We start from the raw sequence: 23,990 nt of genomic DNA on the forward strand, positions 1-23,990 counted from the left end.
TTGTTGCAGTCACTTATGGCCTCAAGAAAAGAAACATCAACTGATATGGCTCATGCATGTGATATCACTAAGGTACATGTATATTACACCGAAAATACGAACATCATACAACTGGAAATTTACGCGGAACTCCGGTGGCCGGCCTTCAAAATATGCGCTCTCAATCTGCGGCCAAAAGGGTGTTAAAAGGATTTGTTTGGCTAAGTTCGTCATCACAAAGGAATCTTAAACCGAGTGGCGGTCTTCTTTCAGGTGGTGCGTGTTCCGGTGGGCTTGTGTTCTCTCTACGAGAGGTGCTCGGACTGCATGAACAGCACCGAAGACCCGCTGGTGTGCGGCTGGTGCGGCTCTTATTGCGCCACTTTTGACGAGTGCCCTCCCACTACAAACTTCATCGTGCAAGGCTGTCCCATTCTCCTGAAGAAGGCGAGTGACACACTACAGCGCTGGCAAAGCGGTCCAGCTTGTGCGAATTATGTCAGTATTCGTATAAAAAATCCCTCGAAACTTTTTTTTTTTTTTTAATTTTTTGGGGAATCGAGAATTAGCGGTGGCCTCATAACGGTTGCAAAAAGAAAAAAAAAATAGGAAACTGTTTGATAGCGTTTAATGGGGTTGGTAAACAAACTTAATCGAAATCCTTGATGCCTCAGTGAATCGATAGTCCGGACGAAGGTTCTCCAAACGCCGCATGTGTCTCCGCAGGTGTCTCCGACCAAGGGTCCCAGTTCCGGAGGCACGCTCCTGACCCTGGAGGGCGACAACTTTGGCTCCCCCGCGCACAAACCTCACAGCTCCATCCAGATCACCCTGGGCAACAAGCCCTGCACACTGGTCCACTGGAATTTCACCTTGTCAGTAGCGCCTTTCATCTGAGTCTTAGCGTGGGCAATGGTCCACGAAACTCGCTTTATCGGGCAGCAACCAGCACCTTGGAGAAATAATCATGCGTGTAAGCTGGAGAAGTGTACGCTATCATGTCATGTGGGCATGCCAAAGATCATCGAAATTTAGAGGCGTTGGCGATTCATGCAAGTAGGAATCAAAAGCGTATACATTATACAGCGTGTCTGGCGCACTTGATGAACCAGGAACATTTCTATTTCTGGAAAGGGTATGTCAACATAGCAGCTGATGGCAAATGTCACTTTTTATGAGCATAACGACTTGCATGATATACTGTAGGCCCCTAAAGGTTGCACAGGGAATTTTATAAGCAACGTTTATGATAACAGTTCTTGCCATTTCATTAAAACAAAGTTTATTTTCAAAGGCTCCCATCTACTAGAGGTTTTATGAGTGCATTTCCTATGGTATATTCCTGCATATAATGATAACCAGAGACCAAGAACTGTTTCGGTCAAAACTTGTGATGCTGGCCTCAAGTTGTAGCAATGCTAAATAGTTTTTTTTTTTCTGAAACATCGTCGACCAGAAGACTAACAATCCAGACAAGTAGGAGTAACGGTCGTAGTCGATTGTGATAGGGACAACTTAAAAATAAACCTCCTAGTATCCTTAAATTGGCATTCGACGTTTCCCTAAGCCGTCTGCTTCAGGACCCAGAGAACTTTAAGTCTCTCAGCTTAACGTCCTCTGAACTCGTACAACTGCAGTCGCTTAGAACCGTAAAAAAAAGTTTATATATCGTCGTTTATGTACTATAATTTCTGAATTTCTTTTGCTGTCTGGTTAGGTTGTCATGTGTTTTAAAGCGGTAGCCTTGAAGCCCAACCACGCACAAGATCACGTAATGCCCGTGGCGAAAGTGTAAGCTCCAGTCGGGTAAGTTTCGGTCGCGTAAGCTCGTAAGCGCCGGTAGCTAAAGCTGGCGTGACCTTACGTTGCTGACGTCGTCCTAGAGGTAATCCCTGAAGTCTTCCTAGACGCCGTCTTTGAGGTCGTCCCAGAGGTCGTCCAAGACGTCGTCAATAACACTGACCTATAAGACGTCGTCCTAGACGCCGCCTTTGACGTCGTCCTTGACGTCATCCTTGAGGTTGCCCTAAAGGTAGTCCTCGACGTAGTCCTACACGCCGTTCTTGACGTTGTGTTCGACGTTGTCCAAGAGGTCTTCCTAGGCGTCGTACATCATATCGTCCTCTATAACGTTACCCTTGACGTCCTCGTAGACATCGTTCTTGACGTTGTCCTCGACGTCGTCCCAGATATTGTCCTTGAAGTCGTCATAGACGTCGTTTTCGACGTCGTCCTCAAGGATGTCGTCCTATTCGTCGTTGTTGAGGTCGTCCTAGAGGTCTACCTAAACGTCGTTTTTGAAGCTGTAATTTAGGGCCTTGTCCTTGACGCCGTCCCTGACGTCGTCCTCGATGTGTGTACGGCATTACAACCATTTAATAACTGTACCATTTCCTTTCCTAATATTTTTCACTAACGATCCTCCTGTAAAGCTACAGCATTCCATCGCATTTAGCAGAATGTCAATAGAGAGAGCCAATTTTAAAGCGGTAGCTTTATAGGCCCAACCATGCTCAAGGTGACTTTAGTATCCTTAAGGTTACGTGCCGCCCGTCGCTGAACTCTAAGTTCGCGGAATCAAGGTGACGAAGTGCCCGTGGCAGAAGTGCAAGGCCGCGTAATCAAAGTCACGTAAGCGTCGGTTGCGTAAGCTCCGTTCACGTAAGCTAAGTTGCGTAAGCTCGTCAGCGCCAGTAGCTGAAGCTGACGTGACCTGACGTCCTGACTTCGTTCTCGACGTCGTCGGAGAGGTCGTCCAAGAGGAGGCTTTTGAGGTCATTGCAGAGTTCGTCCTTGAGGCACATTCTTTACGTCGTTTTCTGGGACGTCATGCTCGACGTCATCATTGACGGCGTCTTTGACGTCGCCCTAGAGGTCGTCCTACACGTCGTTCTTGTCGTCCTCTAGGATATTATCCTCGACGTCACCCGAGGCGACGTCCTTGAGGTCGTCTCAGAGGTCGTCTTTGATATAGTCTAAGACGCAGTCCTTGACGTCGCTCTCAACGCTGCACTTGACATTGTCCTAGAAGGCGTCCTCGATGAGTACACGGCATATTACAACCATCTCATCACCGTACCTTTTCCTTTCCTAACTGTTTTCACTAACAATGTTCCTGAGAAGCTACCGAATTTCATCGCGTTTGGTTGAATGAACAAAGCTGAAACAATTTTTTTCTGTGTGGTATTTTTGCTTTATAGCGACGCTGTTTATGGCTACGGTCCAGTGGGATTTTCGTGTGCGGCAACAAAAATGACGTCACGGTGTCGTGATCTCATTTTTGTTGGCACACACATAAATGATGTCACGTCTTTGTGGCGTCATTTTTGGATGCAAGAAAAATGACGTCACGACTTCGTGTCATGTCACCCCCGAACAAATTCAGCGGCAGGAGGAGAGGAGGAAATGAGGAGGAGGAGGAAAGCGCACCGCCCTCACCTTGTTGTTCCAAGTGTTTGAGGGCCTAGTTTCCTTTCCTTCCACCGGGTGGCGGTTCCGTCATGCGAGTCTAGTTCCCTCCGGCTCCTCGGGGAGGCGTTAGTCCTCGACATGTATGAGCGTACCGTTCGTCACGACGATCACCGATCAAGGCAAAAATCTGTTCGTACCTTTGTTCAAAACTCTGTGTCACATCTGTGTCGCGTGCTAAAACAGCTTTGCTGGTTATCCACCTTCACAAGTGTGAGAATCGGCCCGCCATCACCGTGAATGGACGCGGGAACAGGCTCTTTGCTTGGCGTGTTTGCGTTTGCACGTGTGCCCCGGTGTGTGGGTGAACTGGCGACGCTCGTGCGAGCTGGGGCAGGGAACATTTTGGAGAAGAGAAGAAGACGAGGAGAGCGCGTGGTGGAACCTTTTTGAGACGTTCGGAAATTAGCTTCACTTGTAAATAGACGTGTTTTTCTGTAGAAGGCACAGTTTTACACGCCTCTCCCGGTATCGGTATCTTTGGGACTACTGAACGAAAAACTTTCAGCCTTTCCCCCCTGGTGAAGAACGAAGACCAGCAAAGCAGTACCATGGTGGGAGGACCTCAAGGACGTCTTCTTGAACGACCTCAAGGATGACGCCTAGAGGACGACGTCTAGGACGATTTCAAGTACGACATCTTGGACGACTTCTAGGATTACCTCAAGGACAGCGTCTGGGACAATCTCAAGGACGACCTCGAGGACGACCTCGAGGATGACATCAAGGACGACCCCAAGGATGACGTCTAGGACGACCTCAAGGACGACTTCTAGGGCGACCTCAAGGACGACGCCTAGAGAAATTCAGCCTTTCCAGTCCGGTGAAAACCAGAATGGAAAGGGAAAGGTTGCCGCCATCTATGAGTGACGGCGCAACCAGACAACCGGTTTCCTCATAGTTGGCGGTAGCTGTTCAGAGTTTTTTGCCGACATTTATTTGGTGGTCCGACATGAAACTGAGAAAACTAGCCCTTAACAGCTCCGCTGTAAAAAAGGTCGCTGGTTCGATGCCAGCCGAGGGAAAAGAGCGAAAATTCTTTTCGGGGGAATATTAAAATTATCAGACGTTACGTAAAAGTTTTGGTACCTTTGGTGTCGCCAGCGTGTTTCCGCTCAAGGACATTGAAGGTCTACTGAGCGATGAGACATATAAGCCTTTCGCCTTCATAAAAACAACCGCAAAGTACTAGCCGGCCTATGTGCGGGTGGAAACTGAGGAAGGGGAGGCTGGCTTTGAATCTTCCCACTAATCATTTCCAACCGGAGCTCGACGTTGTGACGCCTCCGCGCATTCTCCTCTCCTCCTCTCCCTCACTTTCTGCCCGCAATAGTTTCAGCAGCGTGCGAAATACGAAGCACCTTGGGACGAAAGTTTGACGTGACCGCTCGCGCAGTGTGCAGTGCAAGACGCCGGCCGGCAAGAGCGACACCCTGGTGGACATCATGGTAAACGTGAACGACACCTACTGGGACACGGAAAAGTCCTTCGACATCCTGGACAGGAAAGTGGCTGCCACGGCATTCCAGTACCAGGTGGGCGGTGCTCGTTCGGAGCAATCCGTCTACGCATTAACCCTACGGAACGCTAGAGTGTGGTACAGCCTGTTAGCCACAAATTCGAACAGGGAGATCATCGCCCCGCAGAAATGAACCACGCGACGCCAAAATCTCTTTGCTCGAACGTGGCGCTATACTTGGTTTCACGGAAGGTTCGACTACGATCCGATGGAATCCGATCAAGCTACCCCAAAAGTGTATCGTGACGGCACTCGTCGCCTCTGCGCGTTTGATATCTGGCGACTAACCAATCGCTCACAGAGAAAGCGCCCCCATCCTGCGTGTTTATCTCCGCATGATTGATTCAGCCGGTGACACGCACAGAGACGACGAACGCAGCTACGATGCAATTTTGCCGTTGCTTAACTCTGTTTCATACTTAGTGTGCACCGCTGTCAAAGCTATTGGAGCAAGCGTGGGGCTTAATCTCGTTGATCATTTGCATGCGTTCTCGCGCAAACAAAACCATATATGAAGCCACGCGCTCACGCCAGAATAGCTTTGACAGCGTTGCACGCTAAGCATGAAAACCGAGTATACCTAAATCAGATAGCAATGTCGGCTAGGTGCGATCGGAGTGAAACGGAGGATAGCTATTTGGATAACGTGCGACGGTATTTGAAAAATGGCAACTTGCGGAGCCAGTGGGTACGTTGGATACGAATTGCATCTGCTACCAAGTAGCGGACGTTGTTTTCTTGTTTACAAATTTCCAGAATACAACCGCTAGCGTTTCACTTGGGTGAACTTGAAACTTTCGGCGCGGCATGGTCTATCGTTTGCGTTCGCTTTCCTTGGCTGACGCTGCATACGTTTCGTGCCTGCAGATGTCCACGTTCAGCGGCATAACCCCGAGCTACGGGCCCAGAGCGGGCGGCACGAGCATTGCGGTGCACGGGACAAACCTGGACAGCGGCGCTTCGCAGACGGTCAGCGTCGGAAGCCACCCGTGTCACATCCACAGGTGGGTCTGGGGAGTCTCTTTCAACGAGGCACTTGATAAAACGGGCTCTGGGGGTCTTCCCCGAGGCTCGTAACCTAAGGTTTTACATCTTTTTTTATGTGTGCGAATTCGACGATCAAACAAATAAACTTAATTCGTGTTTTTTTTTTTTATCTCTTCTTGCATACAAAACCTCCAGTTTGTAACAAAATGTCAAATTTGGGAGTTTTACCCTCCAAACCAACGACGGGAATCCGGCATGCCCCAGCGGAGGACTGACGATTAATTAGACCGCCCGGGGATCTTTTGACGCGCAACCGAAAGCTCGGTTACACGGCGCCTTCTCCGCAATAATTCTCCATCAGATGGCGGGAACCTCGGCCGGTGTTCCAACCCGCCACATAGCTCCAGTTTCATATTAAACGGAAGGAATCAATAAGGTTTTTGTTGTTATTGTTGTCATTGTCGTTAACACGTTCTTTATATGGCCTTGTATACGTGCACTCTTGCAATAAACACCTCTGCAGGCCTGTGTTGCGATAATCATGAATAAATAATGAATGTATAAGGAAATGCCAGAAATAGACTCCAATTTGTTTGGTATTTAGTCAGTGAGAAGGGCGAGCGGTGACCGGTCCCAGTGGTTATGTTGACTGGCAGAAAAACGTCCACGCCTTTCCCCACTGAAGCGCCGTGATCTTTGTAGTGTACCGAGCATCCGTCATCGCAGAGCAGTTTATACTCGGAATGCTTTAGGGCTGTAATCAATAGTGAGCGCGAAACGAACATTCCTTCGTTATATTCAATGTTCCGCTATTCCGCTGTTGAACACTTCGTTTTAAGTATGTACCGCTTAGGGGGACATACAGTCGTACTGAAAAGGTTGCCCAGCGGAACAAACTTCTTACTGGAGCATATGTGGCTGGTAGCAAAACATTTTTGACAGCCGATCAAGGCTGGTAACGAAATGTGTGGTTGATAGTGAAACATATTTGGTGGTGAACATTAAAAGCGAAACATAGTGGGTATTGAAACGTAGTTAGTGAAACTGTTGAGACTTGGTAGGTTTTACCAATAGAAGCATAGTTTCTCTTAGTTAAAATATTTGCTATACTCCAGCATAGCTGCTAGTGGCGGACACCGCTGGTAGTGCAGTATATCTCGTAGTCGAACATACTATAATCGGTAAGAAACACAGTTGGTGGTAGAACAAGGTTGCTAGTCCAATGCATTTGATCGACACAGTCGGTGGTCGTAGCAGTACTGTTGATGGCCGTTCACAGCTGGTGCTGCACCATAGACCAGTCGCCGTCTCGTGTGTGTCTTTTCTCGTCTCCATCTATAAAAAGCCAACAGTCTTGCTCCCCTGACTCCCCAGTGAACGAACGCGCAACAAAGGTGCGCCATACTTCTCATGATAAATGTAGGGCGATATCTTCGCGTCTGTACCACCTAGGAGCGGGACTGCTGGCCCAAAGATGTACAAAGATAGGCTCCGATAGGAAACCGGAACCTATAGAAAAGCGTCCAAATCGAGTCCCTTTTTCAGAGCGTCGTTACATCCTGCCCCCGCAGGTGCCTTATATTGTATCTTTCTAAAGGGGGTTAATTTAGTTTTTTTTTGATGATGCTTAACAATTTTCTCATTGAAGCTATTTGTCTATTTTAGCTAATTAAAAAGCTAATTAGTAAACTTTACCTAATTATTTAGCTTATCGGTATGTTTTTGCAATCCGTAACGTCCGCCACGGCTGGCAGTTTGATCCCGGAAAAAGTTCATTTTTGGCAAACCTCCTAATTATAGGGAGTTTTGAAAGCCTTCCGGTCAAACACCCTATACATGAACGTGACCAATAAACATATCTATACACGCCTTATATAATTTTCCTATGTGCTGATACAGCAAAGTTGATAACAGTCAGACATAAACAGCGCGGCATTTACTTCGTGTATGGCAGCGTTACCAACGTGACCATCCTCTGTTCTACGAGTCGACTGAAGGGTTCTCATCCCGGAGGTGACGAGACTCATCGGGTGACCTTGAGGATCGACGGACAAAAAGTTCCCTACGTTTCCACGGAGGGACTCACCGGAACCTTCTCTTACAAGCCGAATCCTGTGGTTAACAAAATCCGCCCTGCGTCTGCCCCATTCAAGTGAGCAATGTCAAACAAATATACAGTGTTTACGCAAACCGTTCACATTAATGGGACGCCTCAGAGAAGCTCACTACATGCGTCGCTGTGGTGTTAGCTTATGGAGCTCTTCCTTCTTTTTACCATAAACTTATTCTTCCCCTCGGATGTGATTATGATTGTTTGAATCAACGTACCTGCTTAATCACTTTCCTTATTCGATCGTATAATGTCAATTACCACAGTATCATGTGAGTCATCTAGCTCGGAGAATAAATCAATGCGCTCATTGTCATTCGAGCCTATTACTCTAAAGAGTGTTGTTTTAGATATTCTCGGGAAAAGAAGAAGACGAGGGACACGTGACCGACCCTTGGAGGCTGCTGGTGGTTGCGCTCGTTTCAAAGGATCGCTAGCCCGAACTGTCAAGTTGTCACCCGATCTCCCTTCACTGTAAATCCCGCTAGCATAAAATCAACGTATGTCTAAGACCCTCGCAAGGTATTGACATTCCCCAACCTGGTAGAGGCTGCGAAAAAAGAACGCGTGTTGAAATGACGGCGCGCAAGGAAAAGGGGGAATATCTTCCTTGGAAACTGTGAAGAGTAGCTCTGTTAGCCTCGCTGGCGCGACGCGTTATGTATTATGAGACAAGTTGCATTGAGAGGCTTTAAAGATGTAGGTCTTATAGCTTGTGACAGATCGAATTCTGAAAATTCCATGTGGGAATGCAAGCATGAAACAATTCCTTCGGTATAACCAGAACATTGTAATAATGATAGATTTCTCTCTTAATTACTACAAATCTTTTGTGTGCCACGTAATTTCGTGCATTATGTTCCAAAAAGTAGATTTTCTTCAAACCCCAGGGCACGTTCAGACCTTCTAAAAGCTGTTATTACTACTTTGACGTGTTTCGAGATGCATCTCGTTCATAAGCGGATTTTCGCGTTGCAGAGGGAGGTCTAAGGTTCTGGTGCTGGGAGAGAATTTGGACAGCGTCGTCAAGCCGGTCATGGTGACGCGCGTCATATCCCTCAACAACAAGAATCATGAAAACATCTCCAAGGTTCGTCAACAGTGCCCTTTGTAAAAAAACAGACAAAAAGTGCATATATTTCCGCTTTTAAATATGCTTCATATGTGCCGTCCAGTGACTTCGATCAATCGCATGTCAATCGTCGCGTCTGCAAGGAAACTATAGTCGGTTGCAAGCTAAGAAAAAACCGCAAATGCCTCTTATACCCTTGTTACACGGGCACACTTAACTGCAGTTACGCTAAACCACAATTAGCGCACAATACTTGCCGACAACATTCTGCGGCGATGCAGTCAGAGCTATGGGCGAACGTGCGCTTGAGCATCTTGAGCACCCATGAATGCAGTGCACGCGCTCTCTTCACTTCTTTTGAAATAGCTGTCCGAGGGCATAGTGCGGCATCTGTGCTGCCACGTAACCGCAGTTAAAGCTGAGTTAACCGCGGTTAAGGGTGCCCGTGTAACAGGGGTATCAGAGGAAAATGTAATCCTACGCCGAGAAACGCCAGCCAATCGTTTTCATGACGTCACGATTCCGCGGACCAATCGCGATTCTTTTGAAAAAAAAAGAAAGAAAAGCCCAACATGGCTGCTGGCCTTAGCAACGCGATGCTAGTTTCTCGTGACAATTATTCTGCTTTTTTGCACCGTGTTTTACGTGCCCGAGGTTACGCCACGAAATCTTAATGGTATCGGCTTGCGTTTGCAGCAGTTTTTGCGCGACAACGTGAGAATCCAGTGACGCTATCGCCAACGAAAATTTCGAAGCGGGCGCGAGGCTTAGCACTGCTGAGAGGTATGTTAGACGGTATGTTAGACAGTATCTTGGACAGAAAATGAATTGGGAAGACGGTACATTGGACATGACTTTCTTTCTTTAATAAACAGCTATTTCGTTGACAAAAACGTATTCTAAATTATTTAAATGTCCTGAATGAATTAAATAAATATTGTAGTAGTTTAAGACACGTTTCCTGAGGGAAGAAAAAGCAACGTTGCTAGCGAACTACTTTCTCGACGGCGGAGGCACTTCAGATGGGCGCAATGCGCTTGTGGGTGGAGCTAAAAGATTGTTCTCAGGTTGCATCCGACTATAGCAGGTCTAATTTTGTGCCAGCTACTAACCAACCAAGCTCAACATGAAAAAAACAAAAACAAAACAAAAAAAAACATAATTTGTGCAAAATTGCGTTTTGCCTTTTAAAGAGCCGTTGATTCTGCCTTGAGGTGGCCCAAAGAAAAATACGTAACATGGTGACTTCTACAAAAGAGTTTATTTCATTTTGTTCTTGAAAGTTTAATTAAAGTAATTTTGTTCTGAAGAGGAAAAATTACAGCCGATCTTCTCTCTTTTTATAAGCTTCTCTTTTTCTTTTGTGAGGGGAAGGCAGACTGATGTTTATGGGTTATGTATATCAGAAAGGAGGACATTTCACTCTATACGTTACTGTGTCTGTCCCAGAAGGAAGCAAAGGCAGGTACTGTATTTTTTTCTTTAATTAGCGGGTTCATTCAAAGTATGCACTGAAGGCCTCATGCGAAGAGAATGTGAAAGAAGGAAATACCGCATCTCCACGGTGGTGAATGATGTTGATTGGGGCCAAGCTCGGGTGGTGCTGATGATACTGATTTTGGTCATAGGTAGTGCTGATGGTGCCGTTTTCAATCATGTCAGTAGAAGAATGTGTAATTTTCTTCTTTTTTTTTTTAAGAAGACAGATGGGATGGCAACTCGGAACCCCCTACTCTTTTTTTCTTCTTTTTCTTTTTTCAATAATTTTTTATCTTTTTTTATTTATTTTTTTCTTGCTCTCGCTGCCGAACTCACGAGCAGGAGCTCGTGAGCTCCTGCTCGTGAGCTCACGAGCAGGGGCACTCTGGACGTTTTTTTTTTTTTCTTTTTTTTTTCTTGCTCTCGCTGTTGAACTCAGGAGCAGGAGCTCGAGAGCTCCTGCTTGTGAGGTCACGAGCAGGGGCACGCCGGACGGCGGACGGACATACGGACATGGTTAGCCCCTAAAGGGGTATTCACACGAGAGAGAAATCCCGGGGATTTCTCCCTCGTGTGAATACCCCTTAAAGGAGCTGTGCAACGATATTCATTTGGAATGTTTTTTTCTGTACACGAGCTTACTGGCACACCAGGGACTCAAGGATACTCACACGCAACGCCATTGGCCAAGAAACTCCTTTGCTGCGGTGTAATTTCAAGGACAAAAGCGATCATTTTCATTCAATCTCTCCTTTGCAAAATTTGATGACGTAACTCGGGGATTGCAGTACACCCAAGTGACGATATTTGAATGCGGTTCATAGATTGGACCCGACCATTGCGTGGGCACTCGACTTGTGCTCGTGACAATTGCTAGCTCGAGAAGCATTCGGGTTGTGACCCGTGTCCAATCGCTGCAACGGCGACAACAGCCGAGCCATAACAATGTCTGGAACTCAGCGCGTGTCCTGCGCTTTGCCAACCCCAGCGCGTGGCTTTGATCAACACTGGCGGCATATAATCGGCTCCAGATCACGTGGCCGCTTGTTCTGGCTGCGAGTTGAGGGGGTGAACGCTGCTCATTTTTCTTTAATTTTTTTCTGAGTCTTCTATTGCGTGGGGTGAAAAACGAACGCGTGTTTTATAGGTCATTAACGTCAGGGATCCGTTTTAAGCGGTATTTGCGCAAAGTACAAAAATTGTTGCATTGCTCCTTTAAGGAGCTTCGCCCCTAAAACAATGTTTCTTCAAATCAGTATTGTGCACATTGTCTCTGTACAGTTGAGCAGAACATACAGTACCCCGAAGTCGTTCTAGTATATCTTAAATTTAATTCTTTATTAGGACATTGAAAGCAGGATACTGGCGCTATAAAATTGAGGCAAGCACTGAGACGTATAAGCATTTTCCGCACAGTGTTCATCAGTTTATGTGTGGATGAACTCATTGTTTTTTAACGAACGCAATTCCAGACAGCGTCACCGCCTTTTTGTTGCTTCAGAAGCACGAGGGGAAGGGCTTCAATCAGGTCGTTTTTCTTTCCATCTCAGTCTCGTCCAGCATTGAAGGTCGAACCCATCCTCGGAGAGTTTCATGACACTGGACATTTCCGGATTCTACAAAATGTTTTCTTGTAACAGATCTTACGATATCTCCACAATTGTTTCGCAGCAATCAGGGAGCCCAATTAAGATAGAAAAGATTAAACCGCATAAAGAAGAACCTGCACTTTTCGGGATGAGTAATGTTCCACACACGACGACGCGTGCTCCACGACCGGTAATGGCTATACGCTGTGAGATATTGCTAACTACCAACACTGGTACCGAAAGAGTAACCAAAGGGTTGTCTCAACAGCGGCGATATCTCAAAGGAGACGTCAAACCTAGTAACGCGGTCCCCTCATGTCCGCGGCAATATAGACGACATTTATGGCTACATTACTGCGGGTCGGTTCGATTAATTACCTCCGTCGGTGCCAGTGATCGACTATACCTTGTCTCACTCTCGAATATAGCGGAAGAGAAGACACACGTACCAGAGTAAGGACAGAGTTCAAGAGCATTTATTAGAACACTCTTCTAAATGAACTACCATGTCCCCATCCAAAATGCCCCCCGCGCCGGCAAAGTAAGAAAAGGTCCTTACCTGCCAGACGCGGGGTTCCGGAGAGCAAAGACCGGGAAGCATCGGAGAAGTCGCCGACACACGTCCTATCTCTTTCGCGGTCGCCGGACGAGTCCCCCTCCCGAAAGCGGGAAAAGTCGAGGCACACGCCTCCTCGACTGTCAGCTGTGATTCGCATCCGAGCGGGGGCACGGAAAGAGGTCCCCCGGGAGAGAGTGAGAGGAGAGCCCCCCAAGTTAGGGGGCCCTCCGCCTCACGAACAGGTCGGATCTTACGGCGAAGGCTGCCGAGCGCTCCGACCCGCGGCCGTTATCACAGCCATCAGAGATGGGAGACTGCAGGAATCCCCACAACGCACGACACTTCGACTAATTTGCGAAAAAAAAAAAAAGGGGGGGGGGGGGGGTATTGAGTAAGTGATAAAAGCAACATTCGTTCTTTCCATTTTTTTTTACGAATTTCCTTGACTGAACTTCCCATACGTTCCGTTCTTTTTCAATCCGTCTCGCGTCGAGGTTGCAGTCGAGGGTCGTAACTGCTAGATTTCCGAGAGCGAACAACTGAAACCATAAAAATACCTCGCAATGCAATGGCGGACGCCTTCTGGGCAAATGAATTGCTAGTGCGCGTGCGTTACGTTGTCGCGTGAAAAGGGGAAAAGAGGACAGAAAGTCAGAGACGTTTGCAGACGATCAATGCTCTAGTCGCAGTTTGTATAGACGATTGCAAGCGCAGCGACTGGCCGCTGCCATGTCTCTGTTTGTGCTCGAAATCCCGTTCCATTGCAAGCTTGCCAAGGCTATGTTCACGCGCACGCTGCACGTGCTTGCACGCAGGGGGTACCAGACGGGGCGTGACCCTAATGGACAGGGCAGTTGGAAACACTCTGCATTGTCTCCTTGCCAGGAGTGCGTCCCGGCGGACGACGGCCACAGCCTGGCGTGTCCCGTGGCCTCGCTGTTCGACTCCTCGGTCATCCCCAGGGACGAGCTGCAGAACCGCAAGGACCCGATCTGGGTGCAGGTGCACTTCCAGATGGACGGGCTCCGACTGCCCGAGAGGGCCGCCGGCATGGAGTTCGCGTACAGGCCCTCGCCCAAGTTCTACCTCTTGCCGCCGGGCGGGCTCGACGTGCGCGACGACGACCCCACCGTACTTATCAGGGTAGGGATTATGATTTCACCGGCTCATCACCCCGCGCAAAGACACCCACAACACCGCCGATACACATCCCCGGCACATCCCTGGAGACCATGCATCGAGGGGAATTGTGGGGCTCTCCGGATGTACACTCGTGCAGGCTCGAACGCTTCGCTTATCCTGGTAGCGGCACAATGGATTCTTTCTTATCATTAGGAGCTCGGAAGACACGCAAAAATGAGATCGAACGCAAAAGAAGGTCATCACATGCTCTGTTTTGCTTTTATTTTCGCCTTCTCTGCGTTGTGAAACCTCAACCTCAACTTCGCTTTTTGGATTATTTCACGTGCCGTACATCTGAACGTCACAACGCGTGAAGCACACGCTGGGATCCTCACATATTTCCGGAAAGGTCTTTGCTGCTACATGACACGCATTTAAAGGGACACAATTGAAACCTAATGCAATTGAGAAGAACGGGGGGGGGGGGGGGGGGGGGGACGGGAGGGGAGGGGGAAGGGGGCAGCCGTCAAACTTTTTCTCGTGACTGTTCAAACTGCATGGAAGCGAAGCAGCTTGTCAGTTAGTCGCCAGCTGCCAGCTTGGCAGATGCAATTTTGGTTAGTTTCGGTAACACTGTAGCTTACGAGTTACAACTGGATTTCAGGAGCTGCGTCACTGCTAAGCCATATTTATTAATATTATTGCGAAAGGATTAACGATCCGATGGAGCGAAGCCGGCGTTTTCCGTAACCGTTTTCTGTAGCCGTCTGTAGCAGAAAAACGGCACCTAAATTCCTATCCCCAATAAAACACAAAGAAAACCTCAGCAACGCAGATGCCTCGTCGCGCCTGAGCAGTGAGAGAGCGCGATTTCGCCCCCGGAGCGCCGTGTGCTAAAGGAAAACGTGGCGCGCTGATTGTAGGAATGCTTTGGCATTCCTACACGTAAGCAGTCTTAAGCGTCTCTGCCAAACTTTGTGCAACAATTGATACCACGTTTCTTTTTCTTTTTTTTTTCCATACCACACTTACAGTCACTGACATCTCTAGATACGCAGGCTATGACGAATTCCGAGCCTCTTATTATCTCTCCTTCGCTAAGGACGTTTTGATAATAGGTGAAAAGAACGCAAGAAAAAGGAAATAACAAAGCAAAAAGAAAAAGTTCTGGCAAAGCTGCTGGGCAATTGCCTTGCATACATGACACGTTCTGGCATCACAAACGTTAAGCGATACTCTGAGTTTCCGGGCGCAAGACGCCTACGTCCATTGCGCTATGCGCTATTCGTCTGATAGTGTAACGCGTACCATGCGTACACTTGATAGTGTTTTCTAGAATGAGGCGATACTGCCGCTAATCGGGCTGATAACTCCGGCTATCTTCTTGCGCCTTCCATGCTCTCGAGCTCCTCTTCCTCGGTGTGCACAGGTGGTAGAGCTCCTCCTCGCCCACCCCTTAGGTCACGTGACCTCCCCGTTAACCAATCTGCGCCGAGCACCTCACTCCTCGTCTTCCACCCGTCCTCCAACCAGTGTCGAGTCTCGCGGCCACGCTTTTATCTGGGCTTCACGAAGTGCCGATCGCCTGGCCAAATAATGTCTAGCGTTAAAGGGGCACTGACACCCCAAAGGTCGTATTTATTTTCATTGTCTAAAACGATGCAAGTTGCAGTCATAGACACGCAAAAAAAAAACGCATCGCAAAAAAAAATTTTCCCGCGCGCGCGCGCGCCTTTTTATTTTTGGCGTTTGATTTTCCCGCCTCTCGCCTCCTCGCTTCTTTTGATCGGTGACGTCAAGAATCATGAAATTTAGAAGCTTTGTAGGCGACATCTCTATAACATTTAATTACGGCAATCCTAAAACATTTTTTAACGCAATTACGAACGCACTACGGCCCTTCTTTTTGAAATACCAAAAATCGGGAGTTCGTTGTGGTGCCGTCTCCTGGATTTGTATCCTCCAACGGAAAACAGGCGACACCGCTCAAAACCGGTCCGCCGCAACGCCGGCGCCCGCTCCTTTTCTCCTCGCTTTGGGTCGCCATGGCAACAGCAGGGAGTGGTGAAAGAAAGTGGAGTCTCAGGACTCCGCAATTTTTGACGTCAAGGCAACGGCGCCGATCGCGCGGGAACTTCGAATTCGGCATTTGGAAATTGTTTTTTTACTTCACAAATACTGAATTCCCAAATTTCAAATTTTGAGGGTAATGTCCCGGCATCGTTTTCAATCGTTTCGGATAATAAAAAAAAATATGATTTTGATGTGTCAGTGCCCCTTTAAGAACGTGATGATATTAGGCCACGTCCTGCGTTTCCTAAGCTGTCATTGGATAAATTGACCCCTCGCCACTATAATTCATCTCATTGAAAAGACCGAAATTTCTAGAATATCAACGTTTACACTCGGTAAGGCACTCACTCAATCAATCATTCCAAATGTTCATTCAAGTATCAGTCACGCCCTGCCTATATAAATAGTAAAAAACAGTGCTTTGTTTGTGTGTTTTTTTTTAACTAGCCACACATCACGTAAATTTGCGATTTTATGAATACTGCAAATGACTCGAATTTCGCGGGCTCGAATGGTCGCGAATGGGTCAAAGCCGGAAAAATTAGAATTATTCGTTGGCTCTAAATTTTGCTAATCGAAAATTAAAACCCACAATGACCGCAGATTGGATGACCATGAATTCTGACCCAGTACGTAATTTTATTTCAAATATTTCGAATGATTTGTTTTAGCTCATTAGAGCCGATAAATAAAATAACATATGTAATGATCACGTGAGAGCCTCTGCAGGCGTGTTTTTTCGTTCTTAAAGTGTTGCTCAAGGAAGCACAGTCTCTCAATGTAGCTTCCGTAAGTGTCAACATTTTGTTCGAATTGTTCGCGGTATCTATATTTCTTTTCGGGAATTACAGGCGATTAGAAAAGTTCGCAATAATGAGGTGCTCGCAAAAATTGAGTCGTTTACAGTATGCATTCATTTTTTTTTTCTTGAACGGAATGAGCTGAAAATTTTACTTATCACCATTGGCATTGGATATGCAGGGTGTTTCACGTAAAAGTGGCGGTATTAAAAAAAAAAGGAACTTGAAAAATTCGGAGGAGACGCTTAAAGGGACCATGAAATGATTTTAAAATCGAGTTTCATCCACCGCACGTCGTAAAAGGTGCGAAAAGAAACACAAAAACACAAAAATAGGGAGCCAAAAAAAATTATTTGCTATAGAACTTTTAAAAGAAAACTGGACTCTTTTGCGCCTTCCTTCCTTCGCCTGTTCACTACGATGCATACGCGGAAATGGAGCACGTCAGCCAAATCCAGGTCGCCTATTGGGTAAGAGCCTACCTCACCAGCACCGCGATCGTAAACAATAAATAGCCGGCGAATGTTTCCTAAAAGTTTTGTTAAATAATATTCAGATCCACATTTTGTAGCATAATTAGAGATGTGTGGCGAAAATTGCCAAATTTGATAATGCTGAGAGCCAAGCGCCATCTATGGTGTGGTAAACGAAGCAACTACTGCGCGTGCGCAGTAGGGCAGGGCCGACAGTTACTTGGGTGGCGGCGACCGACGAACGTTTATTTTCTTTGTTTTCCTTCCTCTCAAAACTTTGACTGACTGAACGTTTATTTTTCTACGTGTTCTTCCCGCGCGTGCCGACTTCAAGCAGCAAGAAAACAGTACTTAAAACAGACCACGACGAACAAGAACGCTGGATCCACCGACTCCGACGAAGCGAGCTGCTCAGAATATAAGGCTAGCAGGCATTCCGACTCGGCGCTGCGTTACTTCGTCGCAAGACCGCCTGCCTAAGACCGGCTGGCGTGCTGAATGGAATATGCCCGCGCGACCCTTGTGGACCCTTCCCGTATTATAGTTTGATCGCTGACCTCAATTCTAGATTAAGAGGTGAGGTCAATCTCTTCCCCTTGTTTTCCGAGGCAGTGTTGACGAACACTCGTCGAAAAGGGACTCTCGTCGATTCTATCTTCTTGTTTTGTGTGATATAGAGCTGAAATAAACGCCGTATGGATTACCTTGGTAACACGGTATGTACTATCGTGGACACTGTTAGCTATAACACGGCAGCGGCGGCCGTCCCGTACCCCCAGCGCCCCATAGCAGGCGCCGTCCGAAACTCCGCGCATGCGCCGTGTGGCGGATTTGCTCTTCCCGCCCACGAGCACACCCTCGCTGTGCCGTCTGCTAGGCACAAAGCAGACGACGCCACAGCGCTCGCCAATTTTCGCTGAACACGGTTCAGCGAACCACCGAGTAAGAAGTGCCCACGGTGTATTCCCTGACTCCGCTGGCTGAGGATAATCATCACCACTAAATGTAACATCACGGTAGATTAATTTTTTTTTATGAGACAAACTTGCAGTTGTTCTGCGCTTCACTTTAGGTCTAAACGCAGCGGACGCTACGAGACGATAGCACAAACCAAGCAGCGACAAAAGCACCTTATCGTGTCCCCCGGTGATGCACTCCGTGACATTGCACCTTTGCCGCTATTTGATTGGCTCTGTCGTTTTGTAGCGTACGCTTCGGTCGGAATTAAGGTGAAACGGGGTATAACATTCTATTTCTGTATCACACCTGCTGCGCTCATACTGGTTTGCGAACGCATATTGGTAAAAATGCATTGCGCACGCCTGTTCTTAAAAAAAAGCAAAAAAAAAAAAAAAAACTTACACGGGAATGTGCCCCAATGACTCTGCAATCTGCCCCAATAAGAATCACCGGTTGAAAATGAGTTTGAGACAAGTTCGTTATTGCGAGGGTACCAGACGAGCAGCACTGTGGCATCGCCTGCTCTACGCCTAGCAGACGACAAAGTGAGGGTGTGCTCACAAATGGGAAGAGCGAGTCCGCCACACGGCGTATGCGCGGAGTTTCGGACGGCGCCTGCTATGAGGCGCTGGGGGTACGGGACGGCTAGAGTTCCTGTATATGCTACCTATAGACCGTTTTACTGAAAGAGGGCGAGAGAGAAAAGGGGAAAGGGCTACCGGCGCTTTCCCCCTTTCTGATTGTGTAGAAAGAGTGAAAATCCCGGATGAGGAGGCTCGGCCGGTGTTGGGTGTCTGCTGTGCCCCTACTTCGTTCCAGCTTTCTTTTTTGTTTTGAATTCGCAAACTTAATTAGAATAACAGGCTTTGATGGCAACAGTTCCCCGGTCATCGGGACACCATTGCTCGGTCATAGGGTGCACGAATAACGACAGAAAGCATCGAATACTGTCCGAGGACCTATGTAGCTTGCATGGAATCCGGCAAGGCGAGAGCGGCTGCAATGTCTTTAAGCTCCATCGCTTTCCACATGACCCCGGTCTTGGCGGCAGTGGGTTGCGTTCGTAAACCGAAAAGACATTTCCTCAACACCATCTTCTCGACTGTGCTCGGAACAGTTTTCTCGTGATAATTGCTGTTTCAGCTTGTAAAATTTTGTAACTGAATTTATCTTAATATTGATAATTTGCAGTGGTGACTGACTCGATTTCATCATTTACAACACTTAGTTGAAGGCTTATTTCCGCCGCCGGGTGAGGCTAGATATTGTTGAAAAGGTAGTTCTATCGGTTTTCGTGAATAGTGATCCCCTGTGCGATACCAGAGAGCCGGCAAAAGCGCTCCTTGGAGTGCCGCTGGTGGGTTTTTTCGGTTGTTTCCGTTGATTGGGCGCTTTGAAGCGCTGGATAGTCGCTCCAGGGAACGACTCGTGTGTTGCGATCTGCGTCTTCGAGCCCAGTGTGTACGTTTCTTTGTCCGAGTCATTGCATCCGCCAGTGCGGCAACGGGTGGAACAGCGGCAGCGAACGTGTCAGTGATTGAAATTAGAGGTTAGTACTCAAAATGTTGCATCAAAAAGTAAAATAATTCGTGGCTGCTTTGACGCTTTCTGCGGTTCGATATAAGCACATCTAGAACGTCTTCGTCGTTCAACCACAATGAAATATGAGAACACGGACACGCAAGATAAAAGCAGCGCAGCAAAGCGATATGTAGCAGCTCCGGGTGTTTACAAAAGTTAATTGAGGTTCCCGTTTCGTGTATCGCTTGTTCATTACTAAAAACGGCTGCGTTGAAATGGGCCTATTGCAAGCAAAAATTTATGAATGGTTCATCATTTCCAGTCACGCGGAAAGCGGTGGAGCTTCGAAACATTGCAGCCGCACGTGCGTTGCCGAATTCCATGCAAGCTACGAGGTCCTTGGGTGGTATTCGACGCTTTCTGTCGTTATTCGTGCACCTATATGACCGAGCAATGGCGTCCCGATGACCGGGGGACTGTTGCCATCGAAGCCCGCGGCTCTAATTAAGTTTGCGAGTTCAAAACAGAAAAGAAAGCGCGAAAGAAGTTGGGGCACAGCAGACACCCAACACCGGCCAAGCCTCTCATCCGGGACTTTTACTCTTTCTACACAATCAGAAAGGGGGAAAGCGCCGGTAGCCCTTTCCCCTTTTCTCTCTCGCTCTCAAAATGGCGCTACCCACGATAAAACGGTCTATACAGGAACTCTAGGGACGGCCAGAGCCGTATATTGGGAGAGTTTGGCCAGTGGGTGTGGCGACGAAGGCGCCGGAGAGGAGAAAAGTAAATGAAAGGGAGGAGAGCGCCGAAGGAGCGAGAGAGAAAGAAGGGAGCAGAGAGGAGACGACCGCCATTTTTGAGCAACGCTATCGGAGACTGGTCGGAGAAGAGCGCTGCTGAGGCTACGCGTCGTCTGCTACGGGCCGGCTTTCTTTCGCCTGAATAAAAGTTTGTGGCCAAGCGCCGAAAAATCTTCATTTATTAGCTTTTTAACCCACCGAGGAAAAACAGAATGTCATTTTCTTGCCAGAGCCAGCGATATAAAAGGCAATAATCGAGATTTAGATGCCGATCCCACGCATTCCACGCGGGAGAATGATCGAAGATGGCGGCCCTCCCCACTCAGCTGCGAGCAGCCGGGAGTTCGCGCGCATGCGCTCATGCCTCTCGCTCTGCCCCGCGTGCTGATTCGCTCGCTCGGGAGGAGAGCGTTACGGCGGCGAGATCATAGACTCACCAAACTCTCCCCATATACGGCTCTGGGGACGGCCGCCGCTGCCGTGTTATAGCTAACAGTGTCCACGATAGTACACTTTGTTATTGGTATGCCATTTTTATTGTGACAGACTGCACGTCACTGTCGAGCTATAACAGTTCGTGGGAGGTATACGTACAACCCCGGTCCAACCTTTCTTTGCCGAGTGTCGCGTCAGTATCGGATTGCAATCGTAAAAGAACGGTCCCGAAGCGCTTACAAACAGCGCGAATACAGCACTTCCATCAAGCGCGCGCGTCCGCTCCGAGTGTAAACAGGTATTTACGTGGCTCTTGCTGACACTCGTAGTTCAAACATATCTTTTTTAACGTCGGCTCGCTCCTGCATCTTTGAGGCCGCGAAAAACGCCATCTACGTCGCTTTGCAAACGACTGGCACGGGCCGGCCCTTCTGCCAACAATGACAGGGTGGTTGACTTCTGGAGTCTTCACCGGAAGACTCGCTGCACTTCCCAACAGGCATACCGGCGTATGGGACTAGACCCATGCTGTCGCTGTAGCGCAACATATTTCATTGAATTTCGCTCAGCTGCGATGCGGCGATGAGAGGCACCGATTCAGGAAATACGTCGGTGACATCAGCGCAGTAAAACCCACCGGCGCACCCCAACTCGTTGCCGCTAACACTCCCATTCTCCTACTGCCGAGAGAACTTCCGGTTCCGGAAACGGCCTACGTCACGGCTTGTTTTGCGGTCAGTTGGAGAGAATGAAAAAGTCGATATTTAAATAATTTTTTGTGTAGAAGTTAATAAACCGAGACGAAAACTGATGCCTGTTCGGCATTCAGTGAACATTGACGGTTTAATGTAAAAGTTATCTGGAAAAAGTAAAAAGGTCATTTCATGGTCCCTTTAAGCCTATTTACGTGTAGGAATGCGAACGCATTCCTACAAGCAGCGCGCCACGTCTTCCTATTGACCACGGTGCACCGGCGGTGACATCACGCTGCGCCGCCGCGGAAAACCGCAGTGCATGATGGGGCCCCCTCAATTTTGCCGGCTGCACTACAGTGACGGGCCCCCTCACCATAGCGAGTGCCCTTCCGAACTGCTCGGTCTTTTTCTATGGGGTGGTTCTAACATATAGCTTTCTTTTCCAGGGCCACAACTTCCAAGTGCTGGAGCACGACGACGAGTTTAGCGTAAAGGTAGACGAGGTGGATCAGGCGTGCAAGGTGACAAATATTACGTCGACCACCATTCTGTGCTCCTACAAAATCCATGAAGAGAGCGAAGACGCCGCCCATACCGTAGATGTAAGTCGCTGTAATCGTTCACCTTGACCTTGATCCCTTGTTTCTTCCGCTTAATTTCTCCTAATACCTTTCCCCCCTTTTTAACCTGTCACTGCACTCTGCCTGCCACGTCTCTGCGGTAGAATATGTTAGCACGAATCTCTTGGAAGCCCACTTTAGGGAACTCCTCCACCCACCTAACTTCTTTAAATACAGACTTGTGTAAAGCGTTGTTGTTATTGTTGTTTTTTTTTTCTCACGTTTTGTATAAAGAAAGTAGTACCCGATCCTTGTGCGAGGACACAAAGTGCATACAATATTCACGAGCTGCACCCCAGTAGCAAAAAAGTCTCCCCTTTCTTCTTTAAAAGTAGAAACGACAAGAACGAAATAGTTTCGAAATTGGTTGCTTTCCTTTTTCATTTGTACGGCTTGCCGTGTTTGCATGCATGCGACTGTTGCGGATTTGACGACAATGAATGGGTAGAAGAGTGAAAGGAGGATTGGGAGCCCGGGATTGATCTGTCCTCGTTGCAATGCGCTTGGTCGTATTCATGCAAACCTAGAATATTACAATTTCGGCCGATGTCTCGACGTCCCTTGTATGCCGTATGCCAAGAACACTCTCTCCGAAGCGCCTGCGTGTATTTTGGCCCGCGGTGCACTCGAAACACCATTCGCTGGTCTTTCAATCACCAAGCGCCTTGTTTGTCTACCTTCTTGTTCTTGTCCGTGTCCTTGCACTGTTTTAATCTTTAATCATGAAATACCAACTAGCCCAAACTTCTGCTTTAATCAACTTTCAATCAACTTAACCATTGAGAAGGGCAAAAGGTGTACCGCATTTGGTCGTGCAGTTTGAGCGACCGAAAAACGCCACCCTTTCTGGCTCTGAGCGCGCATGCTTCTTGAGCATCATATATTGTCCTTCTCATTGATTGAAATGATGGAAAGATTAGTGATCGGAGTCACGAGTGCATCGCAGGCCAGTACACATGCAGGAGCTACTGCTCACCAAGCGCAACGTTTCAATATGTCTCGCTTTATGTAAACGGGTTATATGAGTTATATGTAGCGTTTTATTTAATGCTAATTAGGCAGCACGATTGTTGCACGACGAAGTGGCCATGGTTGGGGCTGGTGACGGTGCAGGGATGTGTACGGTCAAGCCTCTTGATCACCGTGAATGCAGTAAATTCCCTAGCTGTGTGCTCTATTGTCTCCGCGGTTGTTTGCTAAGGCGCCTTCCCTCGCAGGTGGTTATGGGCAACAAGACCTTCAGGCTGGGCACGTTTAAACTCGTCTCGGTCCAGGATTCGTGCCACTTGGGTACCATCTTAGGTGTCGTCATCACCATTATCGTGATCACGCTCATCCTCGACGGGGCCTTCTTCTACTACAAGCGCAGGCCACCGAACAAGAGGACTCCCGGAAAATTCGTCGAGGACGACAACCGCACTGGCGAAAATGGCGAAATACCTTTATGAAATATCGATCAATCAATCTATTTTATTTCCTTTCCATCTGAGAGAAGCCCCGTCCCCCGACATTTATTGTTGATGAATTCGCGGTGGTTCAATCGTTTAAACTCTGCGAGAATTGATTTGCTCTTCCTATAATGACGTCAATACTAGTTCCAGAGAAAAAACAAGTTTGTATCATCTGCGTATATTATGTAGTTTACGCTATTATCTAAGATGACTACGTCATTTATACAAATATTGAAAAGACGGGGCCCAAAAATACTCCCTTGCGGCACACCTGCCTT

The 23,990-nt window shown here is 47.8% G+C and overlaps 1 protein-coding gene across 1 annotated transcript in view; it reads left to right on the forward strand.

The window, feature by feature from the left end:
* Positions 1–23,713, forward strand: part of LOC115329251 (plexin-A4-like) — a 33,941-nt gene extending 10,228 nt beyond the window's left edge. The window contains exons 4-12 of the mRNA XM_042291677.1: positions 253–426; positions 706–854; positions 4,844–4,982; positions 5,834–5,970; positions 7,908–8,105; positions 9,042–9,153; positions 13,648–13,905; positions 22,088–22,243; positions 23,479–23,713. Coding sequence (XP_042147611.1) covers positions 253–426; positions 706–854; positions 4,844–4,982; positions 5,834–5,970; positions 7,908–8,105; positions 9,042–9,153; positions 13,648–13,905; positions 22,088–22,243; positions 23,479–23,709 — 1,554 coding nt within the window. The 3' untranslated portion in view covers positions 23,710–23,713. The remainder of the gene's footprint in view (positions 1–252; positions 427–705; positions 855–4,843; positions 4,983–5,833; positions 5,971–7,907; positions 8,106–9,041; positions 9,154–13,647; positions 13,906–22,087; positions 22,244–23,478) is intronic.
* The last annotated feature ends 277 nt before the right edge of the window (positions 23,714–23,990 follow it).

This window comes from Ixodes scapularis, unplaced genomic scaffold (assembly GCF_016920785.2).
Source record: "Ixodes scapularis isolate PalLabHiFi unplaced genomic scaffold, ASM1692078v2 PGA_scaffold2__306_contigs__length_199485367, whole genome shotgun sequence".
NCBI classification, from domain to species: domain Eukaryota; kingdom Metazoa; phylum Arthropoda; class Arachnida; order Ixodida; family Ixodidae; genus Ixodes; species Ixodes scapularis.